General features: G+C 40.2%; 3 protein-coding genes across 4 annotated transcripts in view; 2 read left to right on the forward strand and 1 right to left on the reverse strand.

Annotated features, from left to right (window-relative positions):
- Positions 1 to 3205, forward strand: LOC133467100 (mesenteric estrogen-dependent adipogenesis protein-like). The gene is made up of 5 exons (XM_061751579.1): positions 1 to 253; positions 799 to 902; positions 1412 to 1530; positions 1601 to 1753; positions 3002 to 3205. Exons 1-5 carry the CDS (start codon positions 51 to 53, stop codon positions 3014 to 3016), a joined length of 594 nt encoding a protein of 197 aa, XP_061607563.1. The 5' UTR covers positions 1 to 50; the 3' UTR covers positions 3017 to 3205.
- On the reverse strand, positions 3193 to 12544 carry alox5ap (arachidonate 5-lipoxygenase-activating protein). Its single transcript, XM_061751580.1, has 6 exons — positions 12436 to 12544; positions 8929 to 9046; positions 8730 to 8796; positions 7297 to 7367; positions 5193 to 5274; positions 3193 to 3463 (listed from the first exon to the last, which is right to left on the reverse strand). The coding sequence occupies exons 1-6, from the start codon at positions 12499 to 12501 to the stop codon at positions 3298 to 3300; spliced, it is 570 nt and encodes a 189-aa protein (XP_061607564.1). The 5' UTR covers positions 12502 to 12544; the 3' UTR covers positions 3193 to 3297.
- The window catches only part of LOC133467098 (F-BAR and double SH3 domains protein 2-like), a 26183-nt gene continuing 14995 nt past the window's right edge, over positions 12451 to 23638 (forward strand). Inside the window, exons 1-6 of one of the 2 annotated variants that reach the window (XM_061751578.1) lie at positions 12451 to 12695; positions 15127 to 15224; positions 16493 to 16538; positions 19767 to 19840; positions 20939 to 21083; positions 23042 to 23175. In XM_061751578.1, the coding sequence (XP_061607562.1) occupies positions 12675 to 12695; positions 15127 to 15224; positions 16493 to 16538; positions 19767 to 19840; positions 20939 to 21083; positions 23042 to 23175 (518 nt within the window). In that variant the 5' untranslated portion in view covers positions 12451 to 12674. The remainder of the gene's footprint in view (positions 12696 to 15126; positions 15225 to 16492; positions 16539 to 19766; positions 19841 to 20938; positions 21084 to 23041; positions 23176 to 23638) is intronic. The other variant, XM_061751577.1, reaches the window with a different exon arrangement.

A 23638-nucleotide genomic window follows, 5' to 3' on the forward strand; every position in this document is an offset into this window, starting at 1 on the left:
GGCGCTATAAAAACGAGGCGCCGAGCAGCCAGTTTTACGAAGTTGACAAAATGGAACAAGAAGAGAGCGCCAGGTTGGCGAGGATGACAGTGAGTGAGCTAGACGACTTTCTCCGGAGACCCCCGAGCGGCTTCTCGGTGGAGAGCACCCCGCTCCGCAGCGTCGTCCGCGGTGACCCCGACACCAGTCTGCTGCTGGCCGACCCCTGCGACACGTCCGCGGGGAGCGTCGTCTTCCACGGCTCGCTGGGCAGGTTGGTTTGGAGCGGGGATTGGGGGGCTCATTTGTTGTCGTTTGCATGCAAATAGAAGAGTTAAAACTGTGTTTCAACGATGTGATGAAAGTTGAAGCAAGAGGAATTCAACTTCAATAAAAAGTGATAATCGTTTGCATTCAAAGTTCAGAATTAAAGTATTTGTTCAACACAGGGAAATTGTTTCAAGCAAGAGTTAATGGTGCGTTTAAATAGTGTTTGAATTAGATATTTGGGTATAACAAAGTTGTGTTTCTCAATAAGGTGATGATAAATTTAAATTGTATTTTGACAAAGTGGTAATTGTTTAACTACCAGAATTCAAGTTGTTCAAAAAAAGTGAGAAATGTTTAAACAACGGAATTATAAGTGTGTTTCCATAAAGTGTAAAGAATTAGTATTTTAAATATAAGAATTAAAGTTGTGTTTCAACAGTGATGAACATTTGAATGTATGAATGAAAGTCGTGATTCAACAAGTTGAGAAATGTTGATCTTAAAAAGTAAAAGAATTAAAGTGATGTTTTCCTCCAAACAACTAAACAGGAGCGTCACATTGACAGACTTGTGGCAGTACAGCGACTTCCGGAGGAGCTTGGTGACCAAAAACATTTTCATGCTGGTGGCCACGCGCTTGCCTCAGTGCACAGGTAATTAATTATACTGGATGCTGAGAGACGAGCATTACACGCATGCTGTTGTATGTATGTAAGAAATATCGTTTCCCTGTTGGATGAATGCTAGGAGACAAGCGTCCTAGCTAAGCGTAGCGTGCAACCAACAAAGGTTTTTTGGGGAAAATGCTGAGAGACAAGTGCACACACAACAGTGCCAATGCCGAAGTATTACACGCATGCTTTTGTATGTTAAAGAAAAAGTTTTTTCTTATTGGGTGAATGCTCAGAGACAAGGGTCTATGCTAAGTGTGAGACCCCCCCCCCCCCCCCCCCCCAAAAAAAAACATTTTTGTGCAAATGCTGAGAGACGAGTACTCACATAAAGGTGCCAATGCTGTGAGACAAGCATAAAGCAAATGCTGTTGTACGTTCATAAGTGTTTTCTAATTTGGTAAATGCTAGATGAACGTTTTTCAGTGGTTCACCGAGTGTTACACAAGCATGCATGAATGTGTTTTGAGTGTGTGTTGGATTCCCTGCAGAGGTTGCGAAGCGCTACGTGGTGTGTGTGCGGGGCGCCGACCCGGTGGTCCGGTGGCACATGGAGGCGGGTCTGGACTGGACCATCTCGTCGGTGGCGGGCGAGAGCTACGAGGTGGAAGTGAGTCAAAATCTCAACGCTGGATGATTGTCCTCATTTAAAAAGGTGACTTTCAAGTCTTCCACCCCAGGTGGACCTGACCGACGCATTGAACATGTGGGCGACCCACAACATGACTGGAATCAAACCGGAGTGGGTTGACTCCTCCTTCACGCTCAAGTACCACTCTGATCCACTTTTTGACTTCCCGCACTGGCTGGGATTCAGCAAGAGGAAGTTCAAGGTTGGACTCGGATTTCTTATGCTGATGCTGAGAGACGAGCATTACACTCATTGTATTCTGTGTCCAAAAACATTTAGCATGAATACCGTAAGACAAGCATTCACGCTAAAGTATTTTTACTGCTCTGATCCTGCTTATAAATGAACTGTATATCAAACAAACATCCTTTTGTGTAAATGCTGAGAGACAAGCACTTTAATCATTCTATTGTTTGTCCAAAAACATTTCGCGTGAATACTGCGAGACAAGAATTGAAGCTAAAAAATATACATCTTTCTGATCCTGATTTTAACCCTACTGCATGAGAGACAAACATTATGCTCATTCTACTATGTATCCCAAAAAATATTGCGTGATTAATGCGAGACAGATATTCACACTAAAAAAGTGTACATTTTTCTTCTGCTGATTGTAACGTAACCTTTGTATCAAACAAAACTAATTGTGTGTAGATGCTGAGAGATGAGCACTTAAATCGTTCTGTTGTTCACACTAAGATAATTGAACAATTCTGAACCTGATTATTACGCATCTGTATGTCAAGCAAACATCATTTTGTGTAAATGCAGAGAGACTGCATGACACTCATTCAATTGTGTCTCAAAAAAGAATTGGCGCGAAAAAACCGAATTGCGAAAAAAGCCTTCAAGCTAAAATAACAATTCTGATCTTGGTTGTAACGCAACTGAATGCCAAACAAATGCTGAGAGACGAGCACTAAGCTTATTCTATTGCGTGTCCCAAAAACATTTAGCATATAAATAGGTCTACTGCGAAACATGTACATCCCATAAAAATACATATTTAAAAATTATTGTGTGAATGCTGAGAGACGATCATTTATAGTAGAGTAATACTGATGTATACTGAGAAATGAGCATTAGTACTTCCACTGTACACCGCCTCCCACCCAATTTTTTCTTGTTATTGTGTGAATGCTGAGAGACCAGCATTACACTACTTCCAGTGTACATTTAAAAAAAAACCCAAAGAAAACCCCTTTAAACATTCACAATTTTTTTTCTGAGGGACTCTCAGCATCGTCTGCTGTAGATTGACATATTCTGCATTAAATATAAACACATGCATGTCTTGCTTAAAATATAGTGTGGGAATGCTGAGAGATGAGCATCGTGTGACATTGCATCGATTTCACTTTGTGTCGTGGAAATCGATGAATGCTGAGACATTTACACACAAAAAGTATCCTGACGGTAATATATGTCATCTCTTGTTGACTCTTGACAGTTGCGACTGTCCTGATGGGGGCGCCTGACTGACTTTGGCGGAGATGCGATTGGACGACGCCTCCCACGAAGCCTTGCGGAAAACCTAATGACGACCTGAAAGCTTGTTCAGTCAACACGCTGCATTTTGCTGTTATTGTTTTCTAGTACCGTGTGATGGATGTGATGTTTTGCACTGATGCATTTATACACTTTTTATACTCTACATGTTTTTTATTGCATGTTCAGATGAATGGAAAGAAAACAAGGTTACAAAAAAAAGTTGCTGTTTTTTGTGGGGGTCCATCTTTGTTGGGGCTAAGGGATGAGCAGCAGAGCGGATGTGGCCTTGGTGAGGGTCTCCAGAATTTCCTTATTAAAGTTGCTCCCGCAGTAGTACGCCAGCAGGAAGTTGACGATTCCCAGTGCGCTCATCAGCATCAGAAAGAAGAGCACGCGTTTGCCAAACAGGTAGCCAGGAGTGCTTCATGCCAATGTGAACAAACCAGTCAGACCACAACAAATATTACAAAACAAAAACATCTGTAAAATCAATTGAAATGGAAGCAGTAATGTTGATTTTGAGACATACTAGAAAATGTTGCTAATGCTGTTTATAGTATGAATGGACTATGCACACACAACTTCCGCGCTTGGGATGAGGTTGCATGCTAACTTTCGGTTGCCAGCCAAATGCATACCGATGACAATGACACCATAAAACTCTTCAAAGTACAGTACACTCACTGTCTGACGGCGTTACGTAAATTAACCGTGAATGATGTGTTACTAATATAATTATTACAGTTATCCAAGTATCTTTATTTTCATCGTACAGTGCTGATTCAAAGAAATTGGGAGTTATGAAAACATAAAAAACAATCAATAATAAAACACGAGCATATAGTGCTGTCAGGATCAATGTTCTCACAGCTTGATTGTAGTACTAGTACTTTTGACACATAGAATTTCAATTACACAATGACAGACATTTTTTACATCAACTGTTTGACATCAGACAGCCAAGATGTGGAAAGTCAGTGGAACCAGGTTTCAATGGGACATGGGTGTCAAACTGCCGCAGTGTCGCGCCAACTACTGGCAAGGAGGACTTACTGGATGTCAGATTTTTTTTTGCAATAAGTATCGGTGGCTGGTATCAGCAACCTTTACGAGTACCTGATACCTTGAAATAAGGCCAGTATCAGCCCAATACTGATACTTGGTATCAGCAGTCACCCCTTCCTAGTACTAATATGAGAATTGCTAACATGCTAACGGTTGGTATGCTAACATAGAGCGAGATAGCAAACTGAGAAACAGAAGTTCCAAGACAAGGTACTGTTTCCAATGTGATTTGATAAAATGCTAACATGTTCAAATTGGCTGTGCTAACATGTAACAAGTAAGCAACCTGTGTAGATAAAGTGCTGAGGTTACTTAATACGAATTTTACGTCTTGCCCTGTATTCAGGTGCTATTCCTAATGAGAATCGATTACATGCTAGCATGATAACGGTTGCTATGCTAACAAACAGCAAGACAGCAATCTGAGTAACAAAAGTGCCAAGGCAGGTTAAAATATTATATCTTACATTCGTACACATGTACTGTTTCTGATTAGATTTCATAGAATGCTAACATGCTAACTGTTGCTATGCTGACATATGGATTCAAGGAATTTTGTTGTCATAACAATACACATTTACACATGATATGGCACAAATACCCAAGTTTGCAAGTTAGTAACCTGAGTAGAGAAAGCACTAAGGCTGCTTATAAGGATTTTATCTCTTGCCCTGTGTTCAGCTGCTATTTCTTATGAGCATGGATGGAATGCTAACACGCTAATGCTTGTGATACTGATACGTAGCAAAATCGTAAACTGAGTATGGATAGCAAATATGTCAGCTGAACAATTTGAACGGTTTGAATCAGTCAAGAAATGTGGAATAATTAGGTACATTTTTAAAATTTGTGGGAATTTGGGAAATGTGAAATATGGTTCGCCAATAAACCGAACAGTTTGAATTTGAAATGGTTTGAATCGGTTGACTAAGTAAATATTGAAAAGAAAATATTGAAGGATGAATTAAATTAGGAAAATGTCTCCATTCAATTCAATGGAAATTATTTTCATGACAATTGTGGAATAGCGGGGAAAGTGAGAATTTGGGGTAAAGTATGCGGAAGAATCAGAAAGAAAAAAGTACCTCTGAGAGCTTTGTCCCATGTAGCCCACAAAGTACTTGTGACGCACCAGCACGTACACCAGGCCAGCGAATGCAGCGGGAGCTTGAAAAAACAATGCCATTATTAATGACTATTAATATATTTTTTTTTAATTCACAGAAATAATAATTTTAATAATAATATCTTCATTTATGTAGCACTTTTCAAAAACAAGTTATAAAGTCCTTAAAAATGAAATAGATACACAACAATGGGCAATAATAGAAACAAAGATAAGAGTTATAAATGTTAAGTTAAGAAAAGCCAAACGATAAAAGTAAGTCTTCTGGATAGATTTTAAAGAGGATATTGAGTTTATTTGCCAGAGATCTTCAAACAAGGAGTTCCACACTTTAGGAGCTCCAGCTGAAAAGGCCCAATCACCCTTAGCGAGGAGGTGAGCTTTTGGAACCTTAAGAAAGGCCCTGCTGGAGGATCTCAGGCAGCAATCAGGCTCATACATGGAGTAAGTAGATCACAGCTATAAGCTGGAGCCTGACCATTCAAAGCTTTTAAAAACAAGGAGTAAAATCTTAAAATCAATTCTAAACCTCACAGGTAACCAATGGAGGGCATGAAGGACTGGTATGATGTGGTCTCTTCTCTTAGTGGCTCTTAAAAACCTGGCAGCAGAATTTTGGGCTAACTGCAATCTTTGTATATTGCGTTTGCTGATACAGAGTAAAGTGCATAGCAGTAGTCAAGTCTTATAAAGGCATGAGTAGCCTTTTTTAAGTCTCCAAGGGAGAGGAATGATTTTATCTTGGTAAGTTTTCTGATGCGTAAGAAACATGACTGTAGAATTTTGGTCACCTTGGAGTCAAATGATAAATTTGAGTAAAAAATGCCACCCAATTTTTCGGGCCTCCATCCACCATCCATTTTCTACACCGCTTATCCTCACTGGGGTGCAGCTAACTGCGGGCGAGAGGCGGGGTAGACCCTGAACTGGTCGCCAGCCAATCCCAAGGCGCATATAAACTAACAACCAGTCGCACTCACACCTACGGGCAATTTAGAGTCTTCAATCCACTTACCATGCATGTTTTTGGGATGTGGGAGGAAACCGGAGTACCCAGAGAAAGCTCATACAGGCACGGGGAGAACATGCAAACACCACACAGGCGAGGCCGGATTGAACCCCGCTTTTCGGGCCTCATTGCAAATATTTGCAGAGAGGGCACCGAGACCAGAGGAGAGGTTATTTATACGACTAGTCCTGTGGACAAGGGGAGTGGGGGTATAATGATCACTTCTGTTTTGGAGTGATTAAGTTATAATAATTTTTTGACATCAACTGTTTGACATCAGCCAGACAAGACGTGAAAAGTCAGTGGAACCAGGTTTTAATGGGACACTGATGCCAACATCATTTTCCAGACAATTGATCAAGACATCATGGTCCACCGTGACAAATGCTCTGCTGAGGTCAAGGAGTATTAAAATAGAAGACTGGCCTCTATTGGACGCGAGCAGCAAGTCATCTGAGACCTTGACCAAAGCAGTCTCAGTGCTGCGTAGAGAGTGGAAATTTCTCAAACAACAGATTATTGCTCGTAAAAGAAATAAACTAAACTAAATAAATTAACTTTTTTTCTCAGAGGATTAACAATGGCGTGCTTCAAAGCAGATGCAAACGTGCCCGTGTTGAGAGAACTGTTAATATTGGCTTAAATATCTGGACCAACTGTCTGAATTTTGTACCTGTGGCCGAGATAAACAAGGTAACGGGAAGGCACACCCGGAAGAGTTATGTGTATGCATATTTTGTGGTACCTTCAAACAAACACACTCACAGAGAAGCAGAGACGCACACATACAAACGTGCACACACCCCCACAGACGCAAATACACACTTGCGGACACAAACAAGCACACAGACACACACAAATGCACAGAAGCACATAAACACAGATGCACACACACACACACATACACGCACAGACACGACACACGTGCACAACCCTCCCCCCACAAACACACGCACAGATACACTCAAACACGTGCACACAGAGACACACACACCTCCACAGACAGAGACACAAAAGGCTAGTGATAGTGCGTGACTGCGTGTTAATGATTTACCTTGGCTGAGGGACAGGCCAGCACACCACATGAGAGCCAGGAAGGTGGTGTAGGCATCCATACAGTTTCGGCTGCAGGGAAGGGAAATGGATGGGAATGCTGGGTGTTAGTTTGGAATACCATTTTTAATACTGTACAGTGTATCTGCAAAGTATTCTCAGCGCTTCACCTTTTCCACATTTTGTTATGGTCAGGATTATTAACAAATTCATTTTGCCACTCAAAATTCTAAACATGCTCCTCCTACAACCTGATAGAGCTCATGAAGACAGGTGTGCCAAACCTGTGGCATCAAAAGACAAAATTTGTTTTCGCCTCCTCCAAGTTACGTAACTTTGTTGTCCTCACATGCGCATCCAGATGACTCCAGTGTGATAGCGGTACAATCGAAACACTATCAAAGTGATAATGTGTTTAATGCAACAACCAACAGGAAGTCCTTTGACGCGGTCCAGTTAAACTGGGGCCCCAAGCCGTAGCTTGGGAGTTGGCAAATAAAAATACACACACCTGTCCGTACAGTAAATATAAAAAGTCTACACACCCCTCTTCAAATGTGTGGTATTCGTGATGAGAAAAAAAAAGTGATTTAAAAGATGCCACCGATTTTTTGACTTACCCTTTATCTGCTGTTAAAAGCAGGTCATTAGTTACTCTGAGGAAGGCCCTCTCAGTGCTTTGACCAGCTCTGTAACCAGACTGAAATTTCTCAATGTAACTGGTCGCTGCCCCACCAACTCCACAAAATTTGTATGAAATTCATATTCAAAATGAGTTTGGGCCATAATCATGTATTATTTACTGAGAAGCGGCTCAGTAAAAAAGAAATACATTTCAAAAAATAAGACGTAGGGAGTGTTTTACGCCTTCACCAGAGTGAGTTTGGACATCTTTTTGGATCGGTGGCACCACAGGAAGTGGCACAAGCTGCTTCCCACTGAAGAAACAGGAAATCCTGTTCAAGTGTCTAAAATGTTAGATGAGACACTTGACCTGGTCCTGGATAGTCAAATTGAAATAAAAAGCCAAAATGCAAAGACCAGGGGTGGTCAAACGTTTGTCTTCAAGGGTCAAATGCCTGCAGGTTATCTGTAGATTTTTGTTGTTGGTGTTGTTAAAATGTGTATGAGAAAAATATTTAAAATTGTTTATTTCAAATAATAAGTCAATCATTTCTGTATTTTTATTTTTATATTGATGGTATTTTGCATACATTAAAAAGAATAATTGGAGTAAATACAATAAACATTCATTCTCATTTTTATTTAAGTGTGCATTATGAATTAATCAATTACATCACAAAATGAATAAAAACCAATTACGTATAAAAGAGTTAAAATGTGTATTAGTTTATTTTAAATAAAACATGAATAATTAAGTTTTAGTCTAGTTATTTACTATTATTTTTGAGTAGAATGTGAAGTGTGTCTTACTTGGCACAAGCCACTCGAGTGAAAGCGGGACTGTTGCACTCCTTCTCCACTTTGAGAGCGAAGAAGGCTTGAAAAACATTTGGGAGGGGGAACATTTTTTAAATAAATCCATAATTGATGTTACCGTCAAGCGACATTTGGGAAGGGGAACAATTTTCAATAAATCCATAATTGATGTAACTGTCAAGCGACGGCTCACCGTTCTGCACCACGCTGACCAAGGTGACGACCACCAGCAGGTAGATGTTCTCCACCACCTTGACTTCCATGATGATGGGGATGATGAAGAGGAAGGAGCACAAGATGGACGTGCACAACTGTTGAGAGACAAAAAGACAGTCACACTGTGATGAGCTGCTCTGACGAGCTTCCCCTTTATGCAAATGAGGCCTGCTGCCTCGCCACTGTGTTTGCATCATACAGTGGCTATCAAAAGTCTACACACCCCTGTTCAAATGGCAGGTTTTGGTGCTTTTAAAAAATGAGACCAAGATAAATTATTTCTAAACTTTTTCAACCATTAGTGTGACCTCTGATTAAGCCCCCCAAAAGTTCAGACGTTCTGAAGCCTGAAGGTTTTGTGCTCACGCTGGTTACTATTTGGAACTGTTCATAATTCCCTCTCATTCCCACTCATAGAGAGGAAATGGAAAAAGTAAGCACATTTGGCGGGGCCAAATTTTTGTCCTCAAGGGCCACATCTGATTTTTCACAAGCACAGACAATGAGGTTTAAAAGATAATAATTGTAATCATAAATAAATAAATAGTTTATTTTAAATAACTAACTTCTAGATACTTATATTATTATTATTATATTTTTACAGAATGATAAGTCATCCTGTTGGGATAGCAAGGCTATGATACCTGAAGTCCCATATGGTCTAGTGGGTACGATTCCTGGTTTTTACCCAGGTGACCTGGGTTTGACTCCCGGTACGGGAACAGAGGTTTTTGTTTCTAGTTAAATAAACACACAACTATGCTGGCCTTTTGTTTCTACCGCTCAAATCACTTTTTGTACCATTTGAGCTGTGTTAATGCAAATGTAATGAACATTTCCAAGGCTGTCTATTTTGTCTGTCTGGGACAGTGATTGTCAAAGTGTGGTTGGTATACTAGTAGTGGTTCACAGGCTTCCTTTAGTTTTACGCGGAAAGAAATGACTGCTTAAGTCCATATCTGTTGCATTTAACTTTTTAGTCCAATATATTTGCATTTAATCTTTAAGAGCTGTTTGATTTTTATCTTTTATTGAGGTACTTTTTTAAACTCAACACAACTATGCTGTGTGTCTCTCTTATCGCCATACTCTCAGGTACAGGAAGTCTGCCATTTTGCTTTGAAGTTTCAGAAAATGGCGGCCAAGTTTGACTAATTTTTTTAACATTCAGCCGTGCAAAACATTTTTTCCCTAGCAACATGAAATTTGGTAGGGATACTCAGCATGAGTAGATCCACAATACATTTTTAGGTCAATTTGGCCATTTTCGAGGACTGTAGCCAAGTTTGACTTACCAACAGTTTAGAAAAATATTTCTTGTAAAATTATATTTTTCACCTGAAATAACATTTGTTCATATTTTTATAATAACTATTTATTGGGAAATTGCAGCTTTTTGCCCCTCTTAGAATAAAACAATTTTCCTCAATAAATTGGATATATTTTTCTTGTAAATATCCTTTTTTTTTGGTACAATGACATCCTTTTCCTCATATTTTTTTTAATTGGACACATGCACACACAACAGTCTTAGCATGACCAAGTCAATGTACAGTATATTATTGATCCTCATATATATATATACATATACATATAAAACTATTTTCTCAAATGTATTTGCAAAATTCTTGTAAATATACATCATTTTTGTCCTGCAGGACAAGTTTCTATAAAATGGACAACTTTTTCTTAAATGTTTATTAAGTATCGTTTTAACATACATGCTTAGGCAAAATGGAAACCTGACTGTATTTTCTTGTTATCTGTCAATATTTTTAAAATAATGTTTCTATTATTTCTGTGGAAGGTGATATAAGTTAATTCTTTGGGGGTGGGGGGGGGGGGGTGCGGGATTTTTCAAAGCTTGTTTGGTATCAGGAGAAAAAAACGCAATTCGATGGAGAATTTCTGTCTCAAAGCGCCACCGGGACCAAAAAAAAAAAAGTTCCGCCCAGAGCCATATTTGCGCTGCCAGAACCAGTGTTTCACACCGACATTTATTGCAGACGGACACAGTGTTGGGCCATTGATAAACTTTGCCAAAGATGACATAGGCGCGTCTGCAAGTCATTTTAAAGACAATATTAGATGTGTAATGTACATATAACATCATGTATGCATGAGCTGAATGGTAGTTAGTGGTTGTTTTTTTTAAACCTAAAATGGTAATTGCATGCGTGCTAATGCTAATCGCAAATGCTAACCCTTTAGCAAAGGCTGGATTTGTTGTCTCAAATTCTGTAGAGTTTATACCATACACTCAGTACCAACATATGCGGTTTTAGGATAGAAGTCCAGCCCTCAGAGATAAGAATAAAATGCAAGTTAGATGCTATCCATCTAATTTACTTGTATGTTTATTTGTACAGTCATAGAAGAATAAAAGATGCAAAAACGAGCAGTCATATACTTTTTCTATCTACACCATGTCATCAAAAACAAAAATCACAGATCCACTAATGTATATATATTTTTTTTACTGTACATAACATTAAACATGTTTTAAATATCCATCCATCCATTTTCTGTACCGCTTACATATTTTAATAAATAATTGATTAGTCATAATTGAATTCATTCTAAATAATGAAACAATGAGAATGAACTCCATTTAAAAAAATAAACTATTTTACAGTCTGGCAGTCCACGTTTGCCAATCAATCTTTCCCACATGAAAGGGGAGGAAAACGGGAATTGCATTACTTTCACCCCAAAATTGACATTATATAGCCCCTGTGGACTTGGTGTTAGATTATGTGGAGTTCTTCCTTTTGAAATAATAAAAGTGGTTTTGCAATTGTGAAGCGGTTAATTAAATGCGCAGAGGCAGCCTCCCTTCTTGCACACGTTTTAAAGTCAGTCGAGTTTGAAATTTTGCTGCCACCTACTGCTGAAATGGTCCAACTGCTCAAAAAGTCCCGAGTAAACAGCTTTTCTATTTTAGTCTTCATTTGTAATCATGCACATATCTGATCAGAATCAGAATCAGAATCAGAATCAGAGTCAGAATCATCATCATCTTTATTTGCCAAGTATGTCCAAAACACACAAGGAATTTGTCTCCGGTAGTTGGAGCCGCTCTAGTACAACAGACAGTCAATTTACAGAACACTTTGGAGACATAAAGACATTGACAAAAAAAGGACTAAGAAATTATAAAATATTTTAATTCTCATGTTCACCAATTCCATATTTTAAATCGTTTCATTCTTAAAAAACATCTAAGGAATATTTTACAATGCATAAGTTTAAATTAATAAAACACGAAACTGATAAACTGATATTAATAAAACAAAAATAAGTGTGAAAATAACAATATAGTAATTATGTCCTGCATCCAAATGATTATCATTAAATTACGTGCTAATACTCTTTTGAGTCATTTCAGATGTACCGTAGTTGTTGTTATATTTTATTTTGACACACAACGCGGAAGCAGTTTGCGTTTTATTTTGAAGCAAAGGACGGAAGTAGTTTTACTCACCGCGGCCACTTGGCGCTTTCTGTTCTGTCTGCTCCGTGGGGCCGCAAGCAACAGCACTGTTTTCATCAACGGGGCTCGGACTCACAATTTACCGGACTCGCCATGGCCGCCTGAGACTATCGTTCTTTTTGTCGACCCCCACCCCACCCCCCCAAATCGCTGAAACACGGACCAACTTTTTTTCCCGCCCTGATAAACTTTAGGAGTTTTTCGCGTTGTTTTTATGTCCAGAAAGAAGGATGCAACCCCCACCGAGAAAGGTGAGTTCCCCCCCCCCCCTCCGTAGTTTGTGTGTAGCCTCCGAAGCTAACGTTACTCGACGAAGTGGTGCATATTTAATGGTTGCCAGACCAACAACGGAAAAAGACCACTTTTGCTTGAACATTTTCGCCACTTTATCGCTTGGATTTACCTACCCCACACATTTAATTGCCCCTAAAAAAAAATTTTAAAAAGCGAAGAAAACTTACTTAAAATCTCATGTGCCACAATTTAGGAGAAACATCTATGCCTGAAGTGCCCTCGGCTCGTTCCCGTTTGAATTAATTGGTATTCTCACTTGCACACAAACTTCACTTTTCAACAGTTTTTTTATTTTTCAATCCTTCTATAACTCCTATTTTCACGATGAACGTGTTACATCGGTGCGCAAGTTATTCATTAAAGCGTATTTAAGTTCAAGTAAATATAACTTCTCTTCACTCGGCTCACCCGCACTAAAACGAGCGGACGGTTGCGAGATCGAAGCGATAGATTGTTGTTGTGATTAAAAAAGTCTACTTTAGTCTGACGCAGTTTTCATTTTTATCCTAGCCGAATGCTAGAGTGGACCCAACTTGGTTACATATATGTCGCATTAATCCCTGCTCTTCATTTTACGAATGTCTGGCGGTATGCAAGCTTAAAACGACTACATTTTAATGGTAGTTTGGTTCATGTTTCCCCCTTTGTCGATGACAAAAAGGAACAACGATAGTGGCTTAAATGTCTTAAAAATCACAACAACGCATTAATTGAGGATGTTAAGTGTCGACACAGGGGGTCCACAGTTAACGACGGAGTTCCGAACGTGTACGTAAATCGGAACGTACCGTAGTGTATCACTAATGCAGTATTAAAGACATAATTACAGTAAAAGCTGTAAGAAAAACACTTACAAGACAAATGTAAAATGAATGAAAAACAGGTATTCTTACACTTTTGGGCAAACTAATTAATCGCCGGCCGTTTGTAACCTCTTGTATTTTATTTCTAGAGAGCCTATATTTTTTATATATTGTTTTGATAATCGCGGCACGGTGGCCGACTGGTTAGAGCGTCAGCCTCACAGTTCTGAGGTGCGGGGTTCAATCCCCGTCCCCGCCTGTGTGGAGTTTGCATGTTCTCCCCGTGCCTGCGTGGGTTTTCTCCGGGTACTCCGGTTTCCTCCCACATCCCAAAAACATGCATTAATTGGAGACTCTAAATTGCCCGTAGGCATGACTGTGAGTGCGAGTGGTTGTTTGTTCCTATGTGCCCTGTGATTGGCTGGCAACCAGTTGAGGGTGTACCCCGCCTCCTGCCCGATGACAGCTGGGATAGGCTCCAGCACGCCCGCGACCCTAGTGAGGAGAAGCGGCTCAGAAAATGGATGGATGGATGGATGTTTTGATAATTTTTTTTCTCAAGTTCAATGAAATATCACTTAAATTTACCCAGCTCCTGCACTAAAACTAGCGTACAGTTCCATAGAGAAAAGAAAGGGATTTATTTATTCTTATTCTCATTGCGGTTTATATTTTTATCCAAGCCAAATGCAAGAGTGGACACCCCCCCCCCCCCCTCCCTTTATGAGTGTCTGGAAGTATGCAAGCATAAATAGACACTTTTTATAGGCTAGTTTGATGCATGTTGCCCCCATGTTTACATCAATGGTTACTAGGTACAGTATGTCTGTACTCATACTGTGACTCGAAAAAATGTGCCGATACTATGACAGCAACGGTTAACGCTATGGTTGCAATTATGATGAATATAATTTCAAGATCATCTTACAACATTACCCTTAACAATAAATGGCTCACAATTGATTGAATTAAAAAAAAAAATCGCCGTAAGTACGCGAGCACATGCGTGTCTCAAAGAGTCACTATAACGTCCACTAACAACCCAGGCTAAAAGTAGCTCCTCCCCAACATACAAAGCTTGTCTCTCAGTGGAGATGTATCACTTCAACATACAGTGCTGTGCTGTGAAAAAGTATTTGCCCCCCTCTCAAATTCATTTTTTGTTTCGTTTCTTTTTTTTACTTTGTTTAACATCAAACAAATGTAAATATGGTTGATCTCCAATGTACTTATGCACAAATGCATTTTTATACGTTGTCAATCTTGTCCATTTTCAAAATTTCATGAACATATTTTCCATGTTTTTGTCAAGTGTAGGAGATGATGTTTTTGATACTAATACTATGCTTACAAATGTTTTTAACCTCTTCGGTGCCGTTTTCTCAGCTGCAAAGTTAATGTGCGCAAGCAAATACAAGAAAAAAGACACATTTAAGTGTTATCTCTTAAAATGTAAATGCTTCCAGGGAAGCCAAGTTGGCTATTTATGTTTATCAAATAGATAAATTGGACTCTGGCCCTTTTGTTAGTAAAGTGTTTCAAAACAATTCTTCTTCTACGTCTTCTTCGTCATCTTCTTTTGCAGGTCCGGGTCACCCAGGAGCTGAAACACACTCACGGCGAGCAGCTAAGCAGACTGCACGTCAAACACCAAGCCGAGTGTGACCTTTTGGAGGATCTGAGGTTAGCGGTCGCATGTCCAATCGTGGCTTCGGTGTTTAAAAAAATAAAAATAAAAACACATCTGATGAGAGGGATCTTTAATCTGAATTTGGCCAACATAAACCGAGGACCTCCTATGTTTTAGTTTGCACACGCTCGCATGTAATCGAGACACGTTGTCAAAGTGGTGGAGCAGAACCAGACAGTATTGTTATCAAAATGCGTTGCAAAGCTTGAGAAGTCAAAGGTTGCGGTCGTGTTTTTCGTGCCGCTGTCAATTTGACAGCCCGACCGATCCCCACTTCCTGTCTGTGGCCGGTGGCACAGCTCTGAAGCTTCCCAACAGCTGGGAGTCAAGACCACGGGCGAGCCGCCAGATGTTCCCGTCGCCAGAACGACGACAGGAACATCCAGAGCGGGGAGGAAGCTCCCGGGAAGTCACGGCAGATCATTTGGAGGCGTGGCGGTCAAGTCCGGACATGTTTACTTGCCTCGTGATGATTTTTGCTACGCTCTGCTTTTTCCCCCTGGGGCGCTGACCTCTCCCCTTGAAGTATACCTATAAATTACACCAGGGCGTCCCTGCAGCTTTGTTCCTCGGCTTGTAAATTAGCTCAGACACGAAGGAACACGAGCTGTTTCTCATTTGGTGCTTTGTCTTTGGAGCGAGCAAATGAAACTCTTGGAAATATTGCAGTAGCAGGAAGAGGCAGGGCCTGGGATCAAGTATACTACATTTTTAAATGTGTGGAATGACACTAAGGCCTGGTAAACACAAGGATTTTTCAAATATTAAAATGTTGTTTATTTTGTATCTGCAATGACACGCATGAAGATAAAAAAAAAATCAGGTATTTCTCAGTTTTGGTCATATTATGTGTGGTTTGTGTTGATAAGCTCAACATCACACACACAAAGTTTCTTGTTCGACTGCCAATCTTGGAACAAGTCCTCCGAGGCGATGCACCGATGTTTCCGAAGGTTACCTGAGATAGGAACCTTGTAAAGTGTCGATGTCGTGCTATGGAAAACACTTTTATACAAAAACAAAATAAAAAACGACATCGGTGAAGACTTTTTAAAAAAACATTTAAATGTATTATTATTTTTTTTACATTTACAGTCGTTTCCTTGTTCCTAAGTCAGGGTGCTTCTTTGGTAAGCTACATTCTGTTCCACGTCAAAATTCACGGCGTCATGATTCGGGTAGACTAATGACCGATGTTATTATACGACAGGACAAAATAAGACTTTTTGGTGGTTTTATAATTCACACTTGTCTTTTGCAGAACTTTTAGCCAAAAGAGGGCATCTATAGAGCGGGACTACGCTCAGGTAAGGAAACGCTCTTTCATGTCATAAATCTTTATTGCCCAGTCTGATCTCTTTATGATATTTAGGCGTCATGATGATAGCGTGGTCGTTGTGGGCACTTAATTGTTCTCGTGTGTGGTAAGGAAGAAACAACCTGTTTGATGACATGTTGTTTGTAGCCACAGCTTTCAGAAGGACGTCAATCGGACGTCTAAAAAAAATCCCTTTGGCGGTGTTGTGGCGTTACATCCCCGTGAGGAATGTCCCGCACCTCTGTGACAAGAGGGGCCACGACTGCGGTCCACCTAGCAATCCCGACATGTCTGTTTGCCCATTTGTCCGAGCCACTTCCTCCGCCTTGTGTCTTGTTTGCTCAGCCGTCTGCACCATTACGCAAAAACGGTCTTATTTTCACCAAGATGTTTTTCAGAATCAGAATCATCTTTATTTGCCAAGTATGTCCAAAAAACACACAAGGAATTTGTCTCGGCAATTGGAGCCGCTCTAGTAGGACAACAGACAGTCAATTGACAGAGAACACTTTTGAGACATAAAGACATTGACAAAAAAACAGTCACTCAGCAATAAAGGGTTGCTAGTTATCTGGTAATGCCGGTACTTTTTTAATTTAATTTAAAAATTATTTTTTTTTTTTTTTTTTTTTTTTTTTACAATTGTGCAAAAAGATGCAGAGTCCTCTCACACTTAGAGCAGTTCAAATGACTAAAATTGTAATAGTCCGGTGCAATGACCATTGTGCAAAGGGCGCTGAGACTTCAAGCGAGTAGTGTGATAATCTGGGACAATGTTGATTGTGCAAATGTTGCAGATACTCCTCAGTCAGTGTGCAAATGGAGCAGATGCTACTTTGGCATGAGTGGCCAGTATTGGTCAACAACAGATATGCAAATAGTGCAGCTTGGCGAGGCTACTACAGTGAGTGCACGAGTAATATATAATTGCTCTATATATGCATGGCGAGAATTTTTAAAATACTTTGTTGTGTAGTAACTGCAACAACTTGGGCTGCCTTTGAATGGCGTGAGGTTCAAGCTCACCAGCGACCGACAAAGTGTTATAGAAAATGGATGGATTGCCATACTTTATGTATTCTACTTGCAAGGCAGAGTGGTGTAAAGCCAATGTAGTGAGGCTGCCAAAGGTAGCGCCTCAATATTTCGTAATTTCCCCTTTGTTGGTAGTTTATCTGTTGTTATACTGTTTTGTTTAGTTTTACCGCTATTTCCTTGGCTGCGTTCACGTTGACTTAATTTAGTTGGGGTTGAAGGTAAAGATTTATTTTTTTATTTTTTAGCTCAGAGCGTCTTCATCAGACTCAAGCAGTTTGCCCCTAAAACTGACTGAAGAACAAATCTGAAAGGTAATAAATAAATAAAGTTTTAAAAGGCTGTCAAGGGTAGCGTTTCAAAGTTTTCAGTGGTGATTTTTCTGGCCTGCCTTCACTTGTTGACAGGCCCATGTTTCCCAAGAAGAATAAGGAAGCTTATCAGTTTTACATGTATTGAGGTTTAGCGCTGAGCCTCAGCTGCCTGTCTGTTCCGTTGGTCTGCTTAATGTACTTTAATAACTTTAAATGATTAGGAAATTGTGTGGCCATATGAGAATGAGCAAGCTGGAGTTACCTAACTTTGTTTAAAGGGTCTGTGAAAAAGTTTAGTTCTGAGTTTTAGTGTTAAGTATTGGGATATGTGAGAATGTGCAATGCAGAGTGAAACAATTTTACTACACGCATATGTACGGGAAAAGGTTTAGATCCGAGCTTCAGCTGCGTTTCTGTTCCGCTGGTCTTCTTATTTCCTATTACAGGTTTAAATGTTAATAGAAGTGTTGGGATCTGCAAGAATGCATGCTGCAGAATGCAATCTGAAGTCATCCTGTTTCCTACTCTTAGAATAGGTTTAGCTTTGAGCTTCAGCCGCCATTCTGTGTCATGGATATGTTTAAATGTGTATAAAAGTATAAATATTACAAGAATTGTTTTGATATTTAAGAATGAGCTTGCTGGAATTAACACATTTTGGTGTACGCATGTAAATGGGTTTAGCTTGGAGCGTCAGTTCACTTTCTTACACTGTGGTGCTTAATATGCTGTTAAAAGTTTGAGTTTTTATAGGAAATTGTTTGGCTATGTCATCCTGAGCAAGCTCAAGTTACGTAATTTTGCTACATATGTATGTAAATAAATGAAGCTTTGAGCCTCAGTTGCCTTTCTTAAGCTCTTGTGCTTAGTATCATAACAAAATTTGAAGTTTCGGGATACAGGTTGGCTAGGCGCTGTTTGAGCGTACAAATTCATGAAAATGTGGGACGTGTCGCTTTTTTAAAAGCTGTCCGCCTCGTCTCTTGGACTTGACTCATTCCGTCTTCCGAAGGATGCAGCCTCCGCACTGGGACGCGGCTAACATCTCTGGAGAGAAGAACAATGTGCAGAACCGAAGCGTAGCAAGCAATTTGTTGGCGAGTCCTGCAAAGGGATGTCAAATTACCCAAGTTGTTTGTTTTTAAAAGCATCTCAAAATGGAAACATACCAATCATTGTGATATTTTAATCCATTGCCTAAAAGTGAGGGTGTGTGTGTTTTTTTTTATTTTTTTTTTAAGCATGAAAGATGGACTTGTGCTATAATAAACTGGGCACTCTTATTTGAGGTTGGTATCTTACACCTGCAAGCTTCTCCAGCCAACTGGGAGGATTGCTATTCCCATCACAGCCAGCGATGAAAATGACCTCCTCTGTTTGAGCTCTTCCTCCTCCGTGCGCTGCCATTCAGACGTGTCCGCTAGCCCAGTTCAGTCGCTCGTCCTCCCCACAATGAGCCGGTTTGTCGCGGCTCTCCGGCCTTGGCACCGGGACCGCCAGGGACCATCGGGTTCAGAGGCATCTCTCCACATCGCCGACATTCTGCGGGGATTCAAGTCTGTTAAAAACCAGAAGCGATGCAAATTAAAGTGATGGTCATACCGTTAATACACGGCTTGGACCTTGCGTCTCTTGGAATGTTTACTCTGTTCCTCTATTTCTGGTATGGTTAACCTCACTTGGCAGAGGTGCAGCATTTTAATATATCTTCAGGGCTCCATTTGGTGTCCATGAATTAAGTTTTTCTCCCCCCCCCCCCTTCAAGCAATGTAAATCCCTCTCTAATAGGTGAAAGAGTTCATGTCTGTGGTAATTTATGCAGTTTGGTGTTAAAGGTGAAGGTGTCGTCCGCACTTTGTCTCCTCCAGGCCCTGCAAAAGTTGGCCAATCAGTACCTGAAGAGAGAATGGCCCGACAGCCTGTCAGAAGAAGCAGATCATAGGTGAGTAAAAACAACACCAAAGGGAGGGGGGGCGTTTATGACAGTCTTCTGGATCCAGACCTAGAAAATTATTATTAATTGATAATTTTGACCAACACTTATTGTTATACTAGTGGCTTTTGGTGTACTTATGGTCTCTTTTCACATGCATCATTTTTCTGAGATTTACAGTACTTGCCCAACTTTTAGGGGGATTTATGGTTGGCTCATTTTAAGATTTTCTGCAGGATTTACAGTACTTGTGTTTTTTATCATGTACAACTTTTAGGTAATTTATGATGGTCTTGTCTTAACCTGCATGACATTTTCAGGGGTTTATGTCATATTTTAACCTGGACAACTTTTGGAGAATTGATGGTGTTCCTCTCATAACTTTGACCAACATTTCAGGGATTTGCAGTAGTCTCGTTTTTAACCAGTGCAACTTTTATGGGATTCACGGATGTCTTGTTTTTAACCTGTCTTTTTTTTTTTTTGCGTCATTATGCTAGTTAAAGTATACATATAGGAAATGCACAGCAATGCTTTGTAACTCCTCCCCATGTGACACTATAATAGTTGGCCAATCAAATGGCTTATTCAAATAGGATATATTGCAATTTATAAAAAGAAAACAGTTAAGGGAAAAAGGATGTTCGTCATTTATTTATTTGTACAGATTATGTACTGTACAGTATATGAATTCTTTTTGCAACACCTTACACTTAACTAACCTTTGTCTTTATAGTAAAAATAAAAATATATCTTTACAGTATTGCATTTAATTTATTTTTCCACGTTAGCTGTGCTTAAGAGCATTTTTATGTTAAATAAAGTTTTCCAAATAATTGAAGAAATGTTGTATTAGTCCATCCAGGCTTGAAAACCTTTCCCTAAAGTGAACGTCTTTAACTTTTAATTGAGCAATTGAGCACATTGCTTTCCTCTGGGTGCACAATGTGGATCAGGTGTCTACTCTTGCACTTCATGAAACTCTCTACTTTTCCTCTGTTGCTCCATTTGGGCCACAAACTTCCTCCCCGGGTGTGCGAGAACCGCTCCACTGTTGCTTCAGCTGTGTAAAACAACACTGCGTGTGTGTGTGTGTGTTTGGCCCAGGAACATGTACTGCGTATGGAGGGCTTATCTGGAGGGTACTGTCCAGGTCACCCAGTCCAGGATCAGCGCCTGCGACAACTACAAAGTGCAGGTCGCCGAGCCGGCCAAGACGGCCCGGCTGCAGAAGGAGCAGCAGCTGCGCAAGGTAACGCCGAGGGGTCAGACACTCACAATCTCCAGTTCGGGTTTCTGTCACTTGTGTTACACAAGCTCGACCGTTTGGACGGCCACACAGACGGCATTTAGGTCAGCCCACCTCAAAGAGCGCGCCCCTGTAGTATTGTTAAAAGGTCACTGTAACCAAGATACTTAACCCTTTATTAAGATGGATTTACACTGCGTGGTTCAAGTGATTTCAGATTCAAATTCAAATGAAGATTGTTTTTGTTTCTCAAGTGGCACAACTGGGATATGTGTGATGCATAAATAGACAAAAAACAGCAACATGGAATCAGATATCTTCAGACCAAAATCAGGCCTCTTTTAAATAAGAATAAAAATCTGATATGTATCGGATATCTGCTAATCCAAGTGCAGTTTGGCGGATCCAACCTGTCATTGTGAGTGTAACATTGAAATACCCTGACTGGTGATGTACAGAGGCTCACGTCTTCCCAAACAAACACAAACGTGTTATTGTTTACTTCTGTGTTGTCACCGCTTGTGGAGTCACATACATGTTGCCTGCGCATGTGGGTTGTTTCATATGTTCCGTCAGGGTAAATGCAGAAATAGCAGATATGTGACTTAGAAATATACAAACGCACATGGACATTGAGTCAGAATTGGGCACATGGACCTGCAGTGTAAATGAAGTGGATTTGACCTGAAGTGATCACATAGAGCTTGCCCATATGTCCTTTTGAGGTAGTGGCAAATAAGTGGTCCAACCACAGGGGTTCATTGCTCAATGTCTGAGTGAGTGTGTGATATTTTCCCTCTTTGTCCTGTGCCACTAGCATGACAGTGGCTGGGGGGAAAAAAAGCTGCTGTCGAAGCAATTTCTGTGAGTGCTGATGCTCACGGCCCTGCGGTGTCTCAGGTCGTAGCCTGAGTCCACCCGCTAGAACAGGGCACGGGCTGGATGGTGTTTTTTCCTTAAAAAACAAACTGAGGTTTCCTCCTATTGTCCTGTGTGAAAATAGTGTCCATGGAAGGGAGGTCAGAGCCAATGACCCTCTTTGCAGTTTTGATGACCCACTTCTGCATCTTCTTCTCAGCCAGGGTAGTATTCCTGTACCACACTGTGCAAACACTTGTGAGGATGTTTTCAACGAGTCCTCTGTAGGCCTCGGTGACGGGCTGATGTTTAAGCCCAGCCTTCTTCAACAGCCTGAATATTACTCAATGTCAACATGGCCCCAAAATTGAGTCTCTGTTCAGTTTTAAATGAACTTCAGATTTTTTTTCTCTTTGATTTAATGCCATTTAAATACTGCCAATTTCAATTTAGCTGACCTTATTAGAGGAACAGAATTGTTTTATAATGCCCCATGGTATTCATCTTGGGTGTACACAACCATTTGTTTTACACGGAACAGATGGATTAATTTTGGTGTGCTGATTTGGAGCAATAAATCTGGCCTATTTCTTATTACCTCTGCCAGGTGCAAAAAACATTAAAAAAAAAAAAAAAAATGGTTTGACGCCGTTTGTAGCTTAGTTAGTTGGTTAGCTAGCTCGCTGGGATTATGCTCCAACTACAAAATTTTCAGTTTTCTCTATGAGTCAGCTCCGCAGTAGAGACCGAGCAGGGTATACACCCAACAGATCCAGCAAATGCAACTCTAGTGTGTTTAAGTGACTTTTAATGTTTGTAATACACATTACCACCATCTACAGGATTTGAGTAGATTGGTCATTTCTTTTCATTTTTTTCTTATTGCGCTATAGTTAGTTATTAGATATTGACTATACCTTGAAGTTATTGTGGCACTACACTATCTTAAGCACCAGCTTGACCTTGGAACCCTTACTGTTATCAAAATACTTATGTCATCGTGTCATTACCCTTTGTGGCAACCCAGGTCGAATCCAACGTAGTTTAGAACGGCTTTGAATTTGCGTGAGTGTAAAAATCATGCCACCTTGTGTGTCGACCAGTGTATCGAACGGCTGACGAGCATCCAGGCTGAGCTGCAGGAGTCCGTCAAAGACCTGACCAAGAGCAGGAAGAAGTACCAGGAGGCAGAGACCATGGCGCAAGCCGTGCGGGAGAAGGCCGAGCTAGAAGCCAAGTAAGAGCCAACTCATTTGCTAACCAAAACAACAGCACGTAAACCGTCGATCAAATGTGTGGAATCCCCTGGCCCTTAAAGATATTTTTACGTGATGCCGACAAGGTGTCTTTAATGACAGTTAGCGGTCCAGTAGACCAGTGTTTCATATATTCTACATTTGAAGAATGTCACAGCACTCCACCAAACAAAAAGGTCACAAAAAGTATACGTACTAAAATAATGACATTTGATGATAATAATTATTATAATTCTGTTGAATGGCAGCATGTGGATACACAGTTTAGTTGTACCTTCTGCTATCTAGTGAAAGAGCGTTTAATTGTTCTGCCGGTCTCTATAAGTTTCTGGCATAGATAGATTGTTAGAACAAAGATAAGTTTGTTGTAAATATTAATTAAGTGCTATTGGATCATTTCCAACAGCACATGAGTGGTTGTGAATCACCGCAGCAGACTTAACA

This window comes from Phyllopteryx taeniolatus, chromosome 17, assembly GCF_024500385.1.
Source record: "Phyllopteryx taeniolatus isolate TA_2022b chromosome 17, UOR_Ptae_1.2, whole genome shotgun sequence".
NCBI lineage: Eukaryota > Metazoa > Chordata > Actinopteri > Syngnathiformes > Syngnathidae > Phyllopteryx > Phyllopteryx taeniolatus.

Coding starts and splice junctions, on each gene's coding strand:
- alox5ap (XM_061751580.1), bottom strand. CDS start 12,501: ATGAAAACAGTGCTGTTGCTTGCGGCCCCACGGAGCAGACAGAACAGA. Junction 9,047..12,435: donor GAAAGCGCCAAGTGGCCGCG/GTGAGTAAAACT, acceptor GTCTCTCAACAG/TTGTGCACGTCCATCTTGTG. Junction 7,368..8,729: donor ACTCGAGTGGCTTGTGCCAA/GTAAGACACACT, acceptor CCTTCCCTGCAG/CCGAAACTGTATGGATGCCT.
- LOC133467100 (XM_061751579.1), top strand. CDS start 51: ATGGAACAAGAAGAGAGCGCCAGGTTGGCGAGGATGACAGTGAGTGAG. Junction 254..798: donor TTCCACGGCTCGCTGGGCAG/GTTGGTTTGGAG, acceptor ACAACTAAACAG/GAGCGTCACATTGACAGACT. Junction 903..1,411: donor GCGCTTGCCTCAGTGCACAG/GTAATTAATTAT, acceptor GATTCCCTGCAG/AGGTTGCGAAGCGCTACGTG.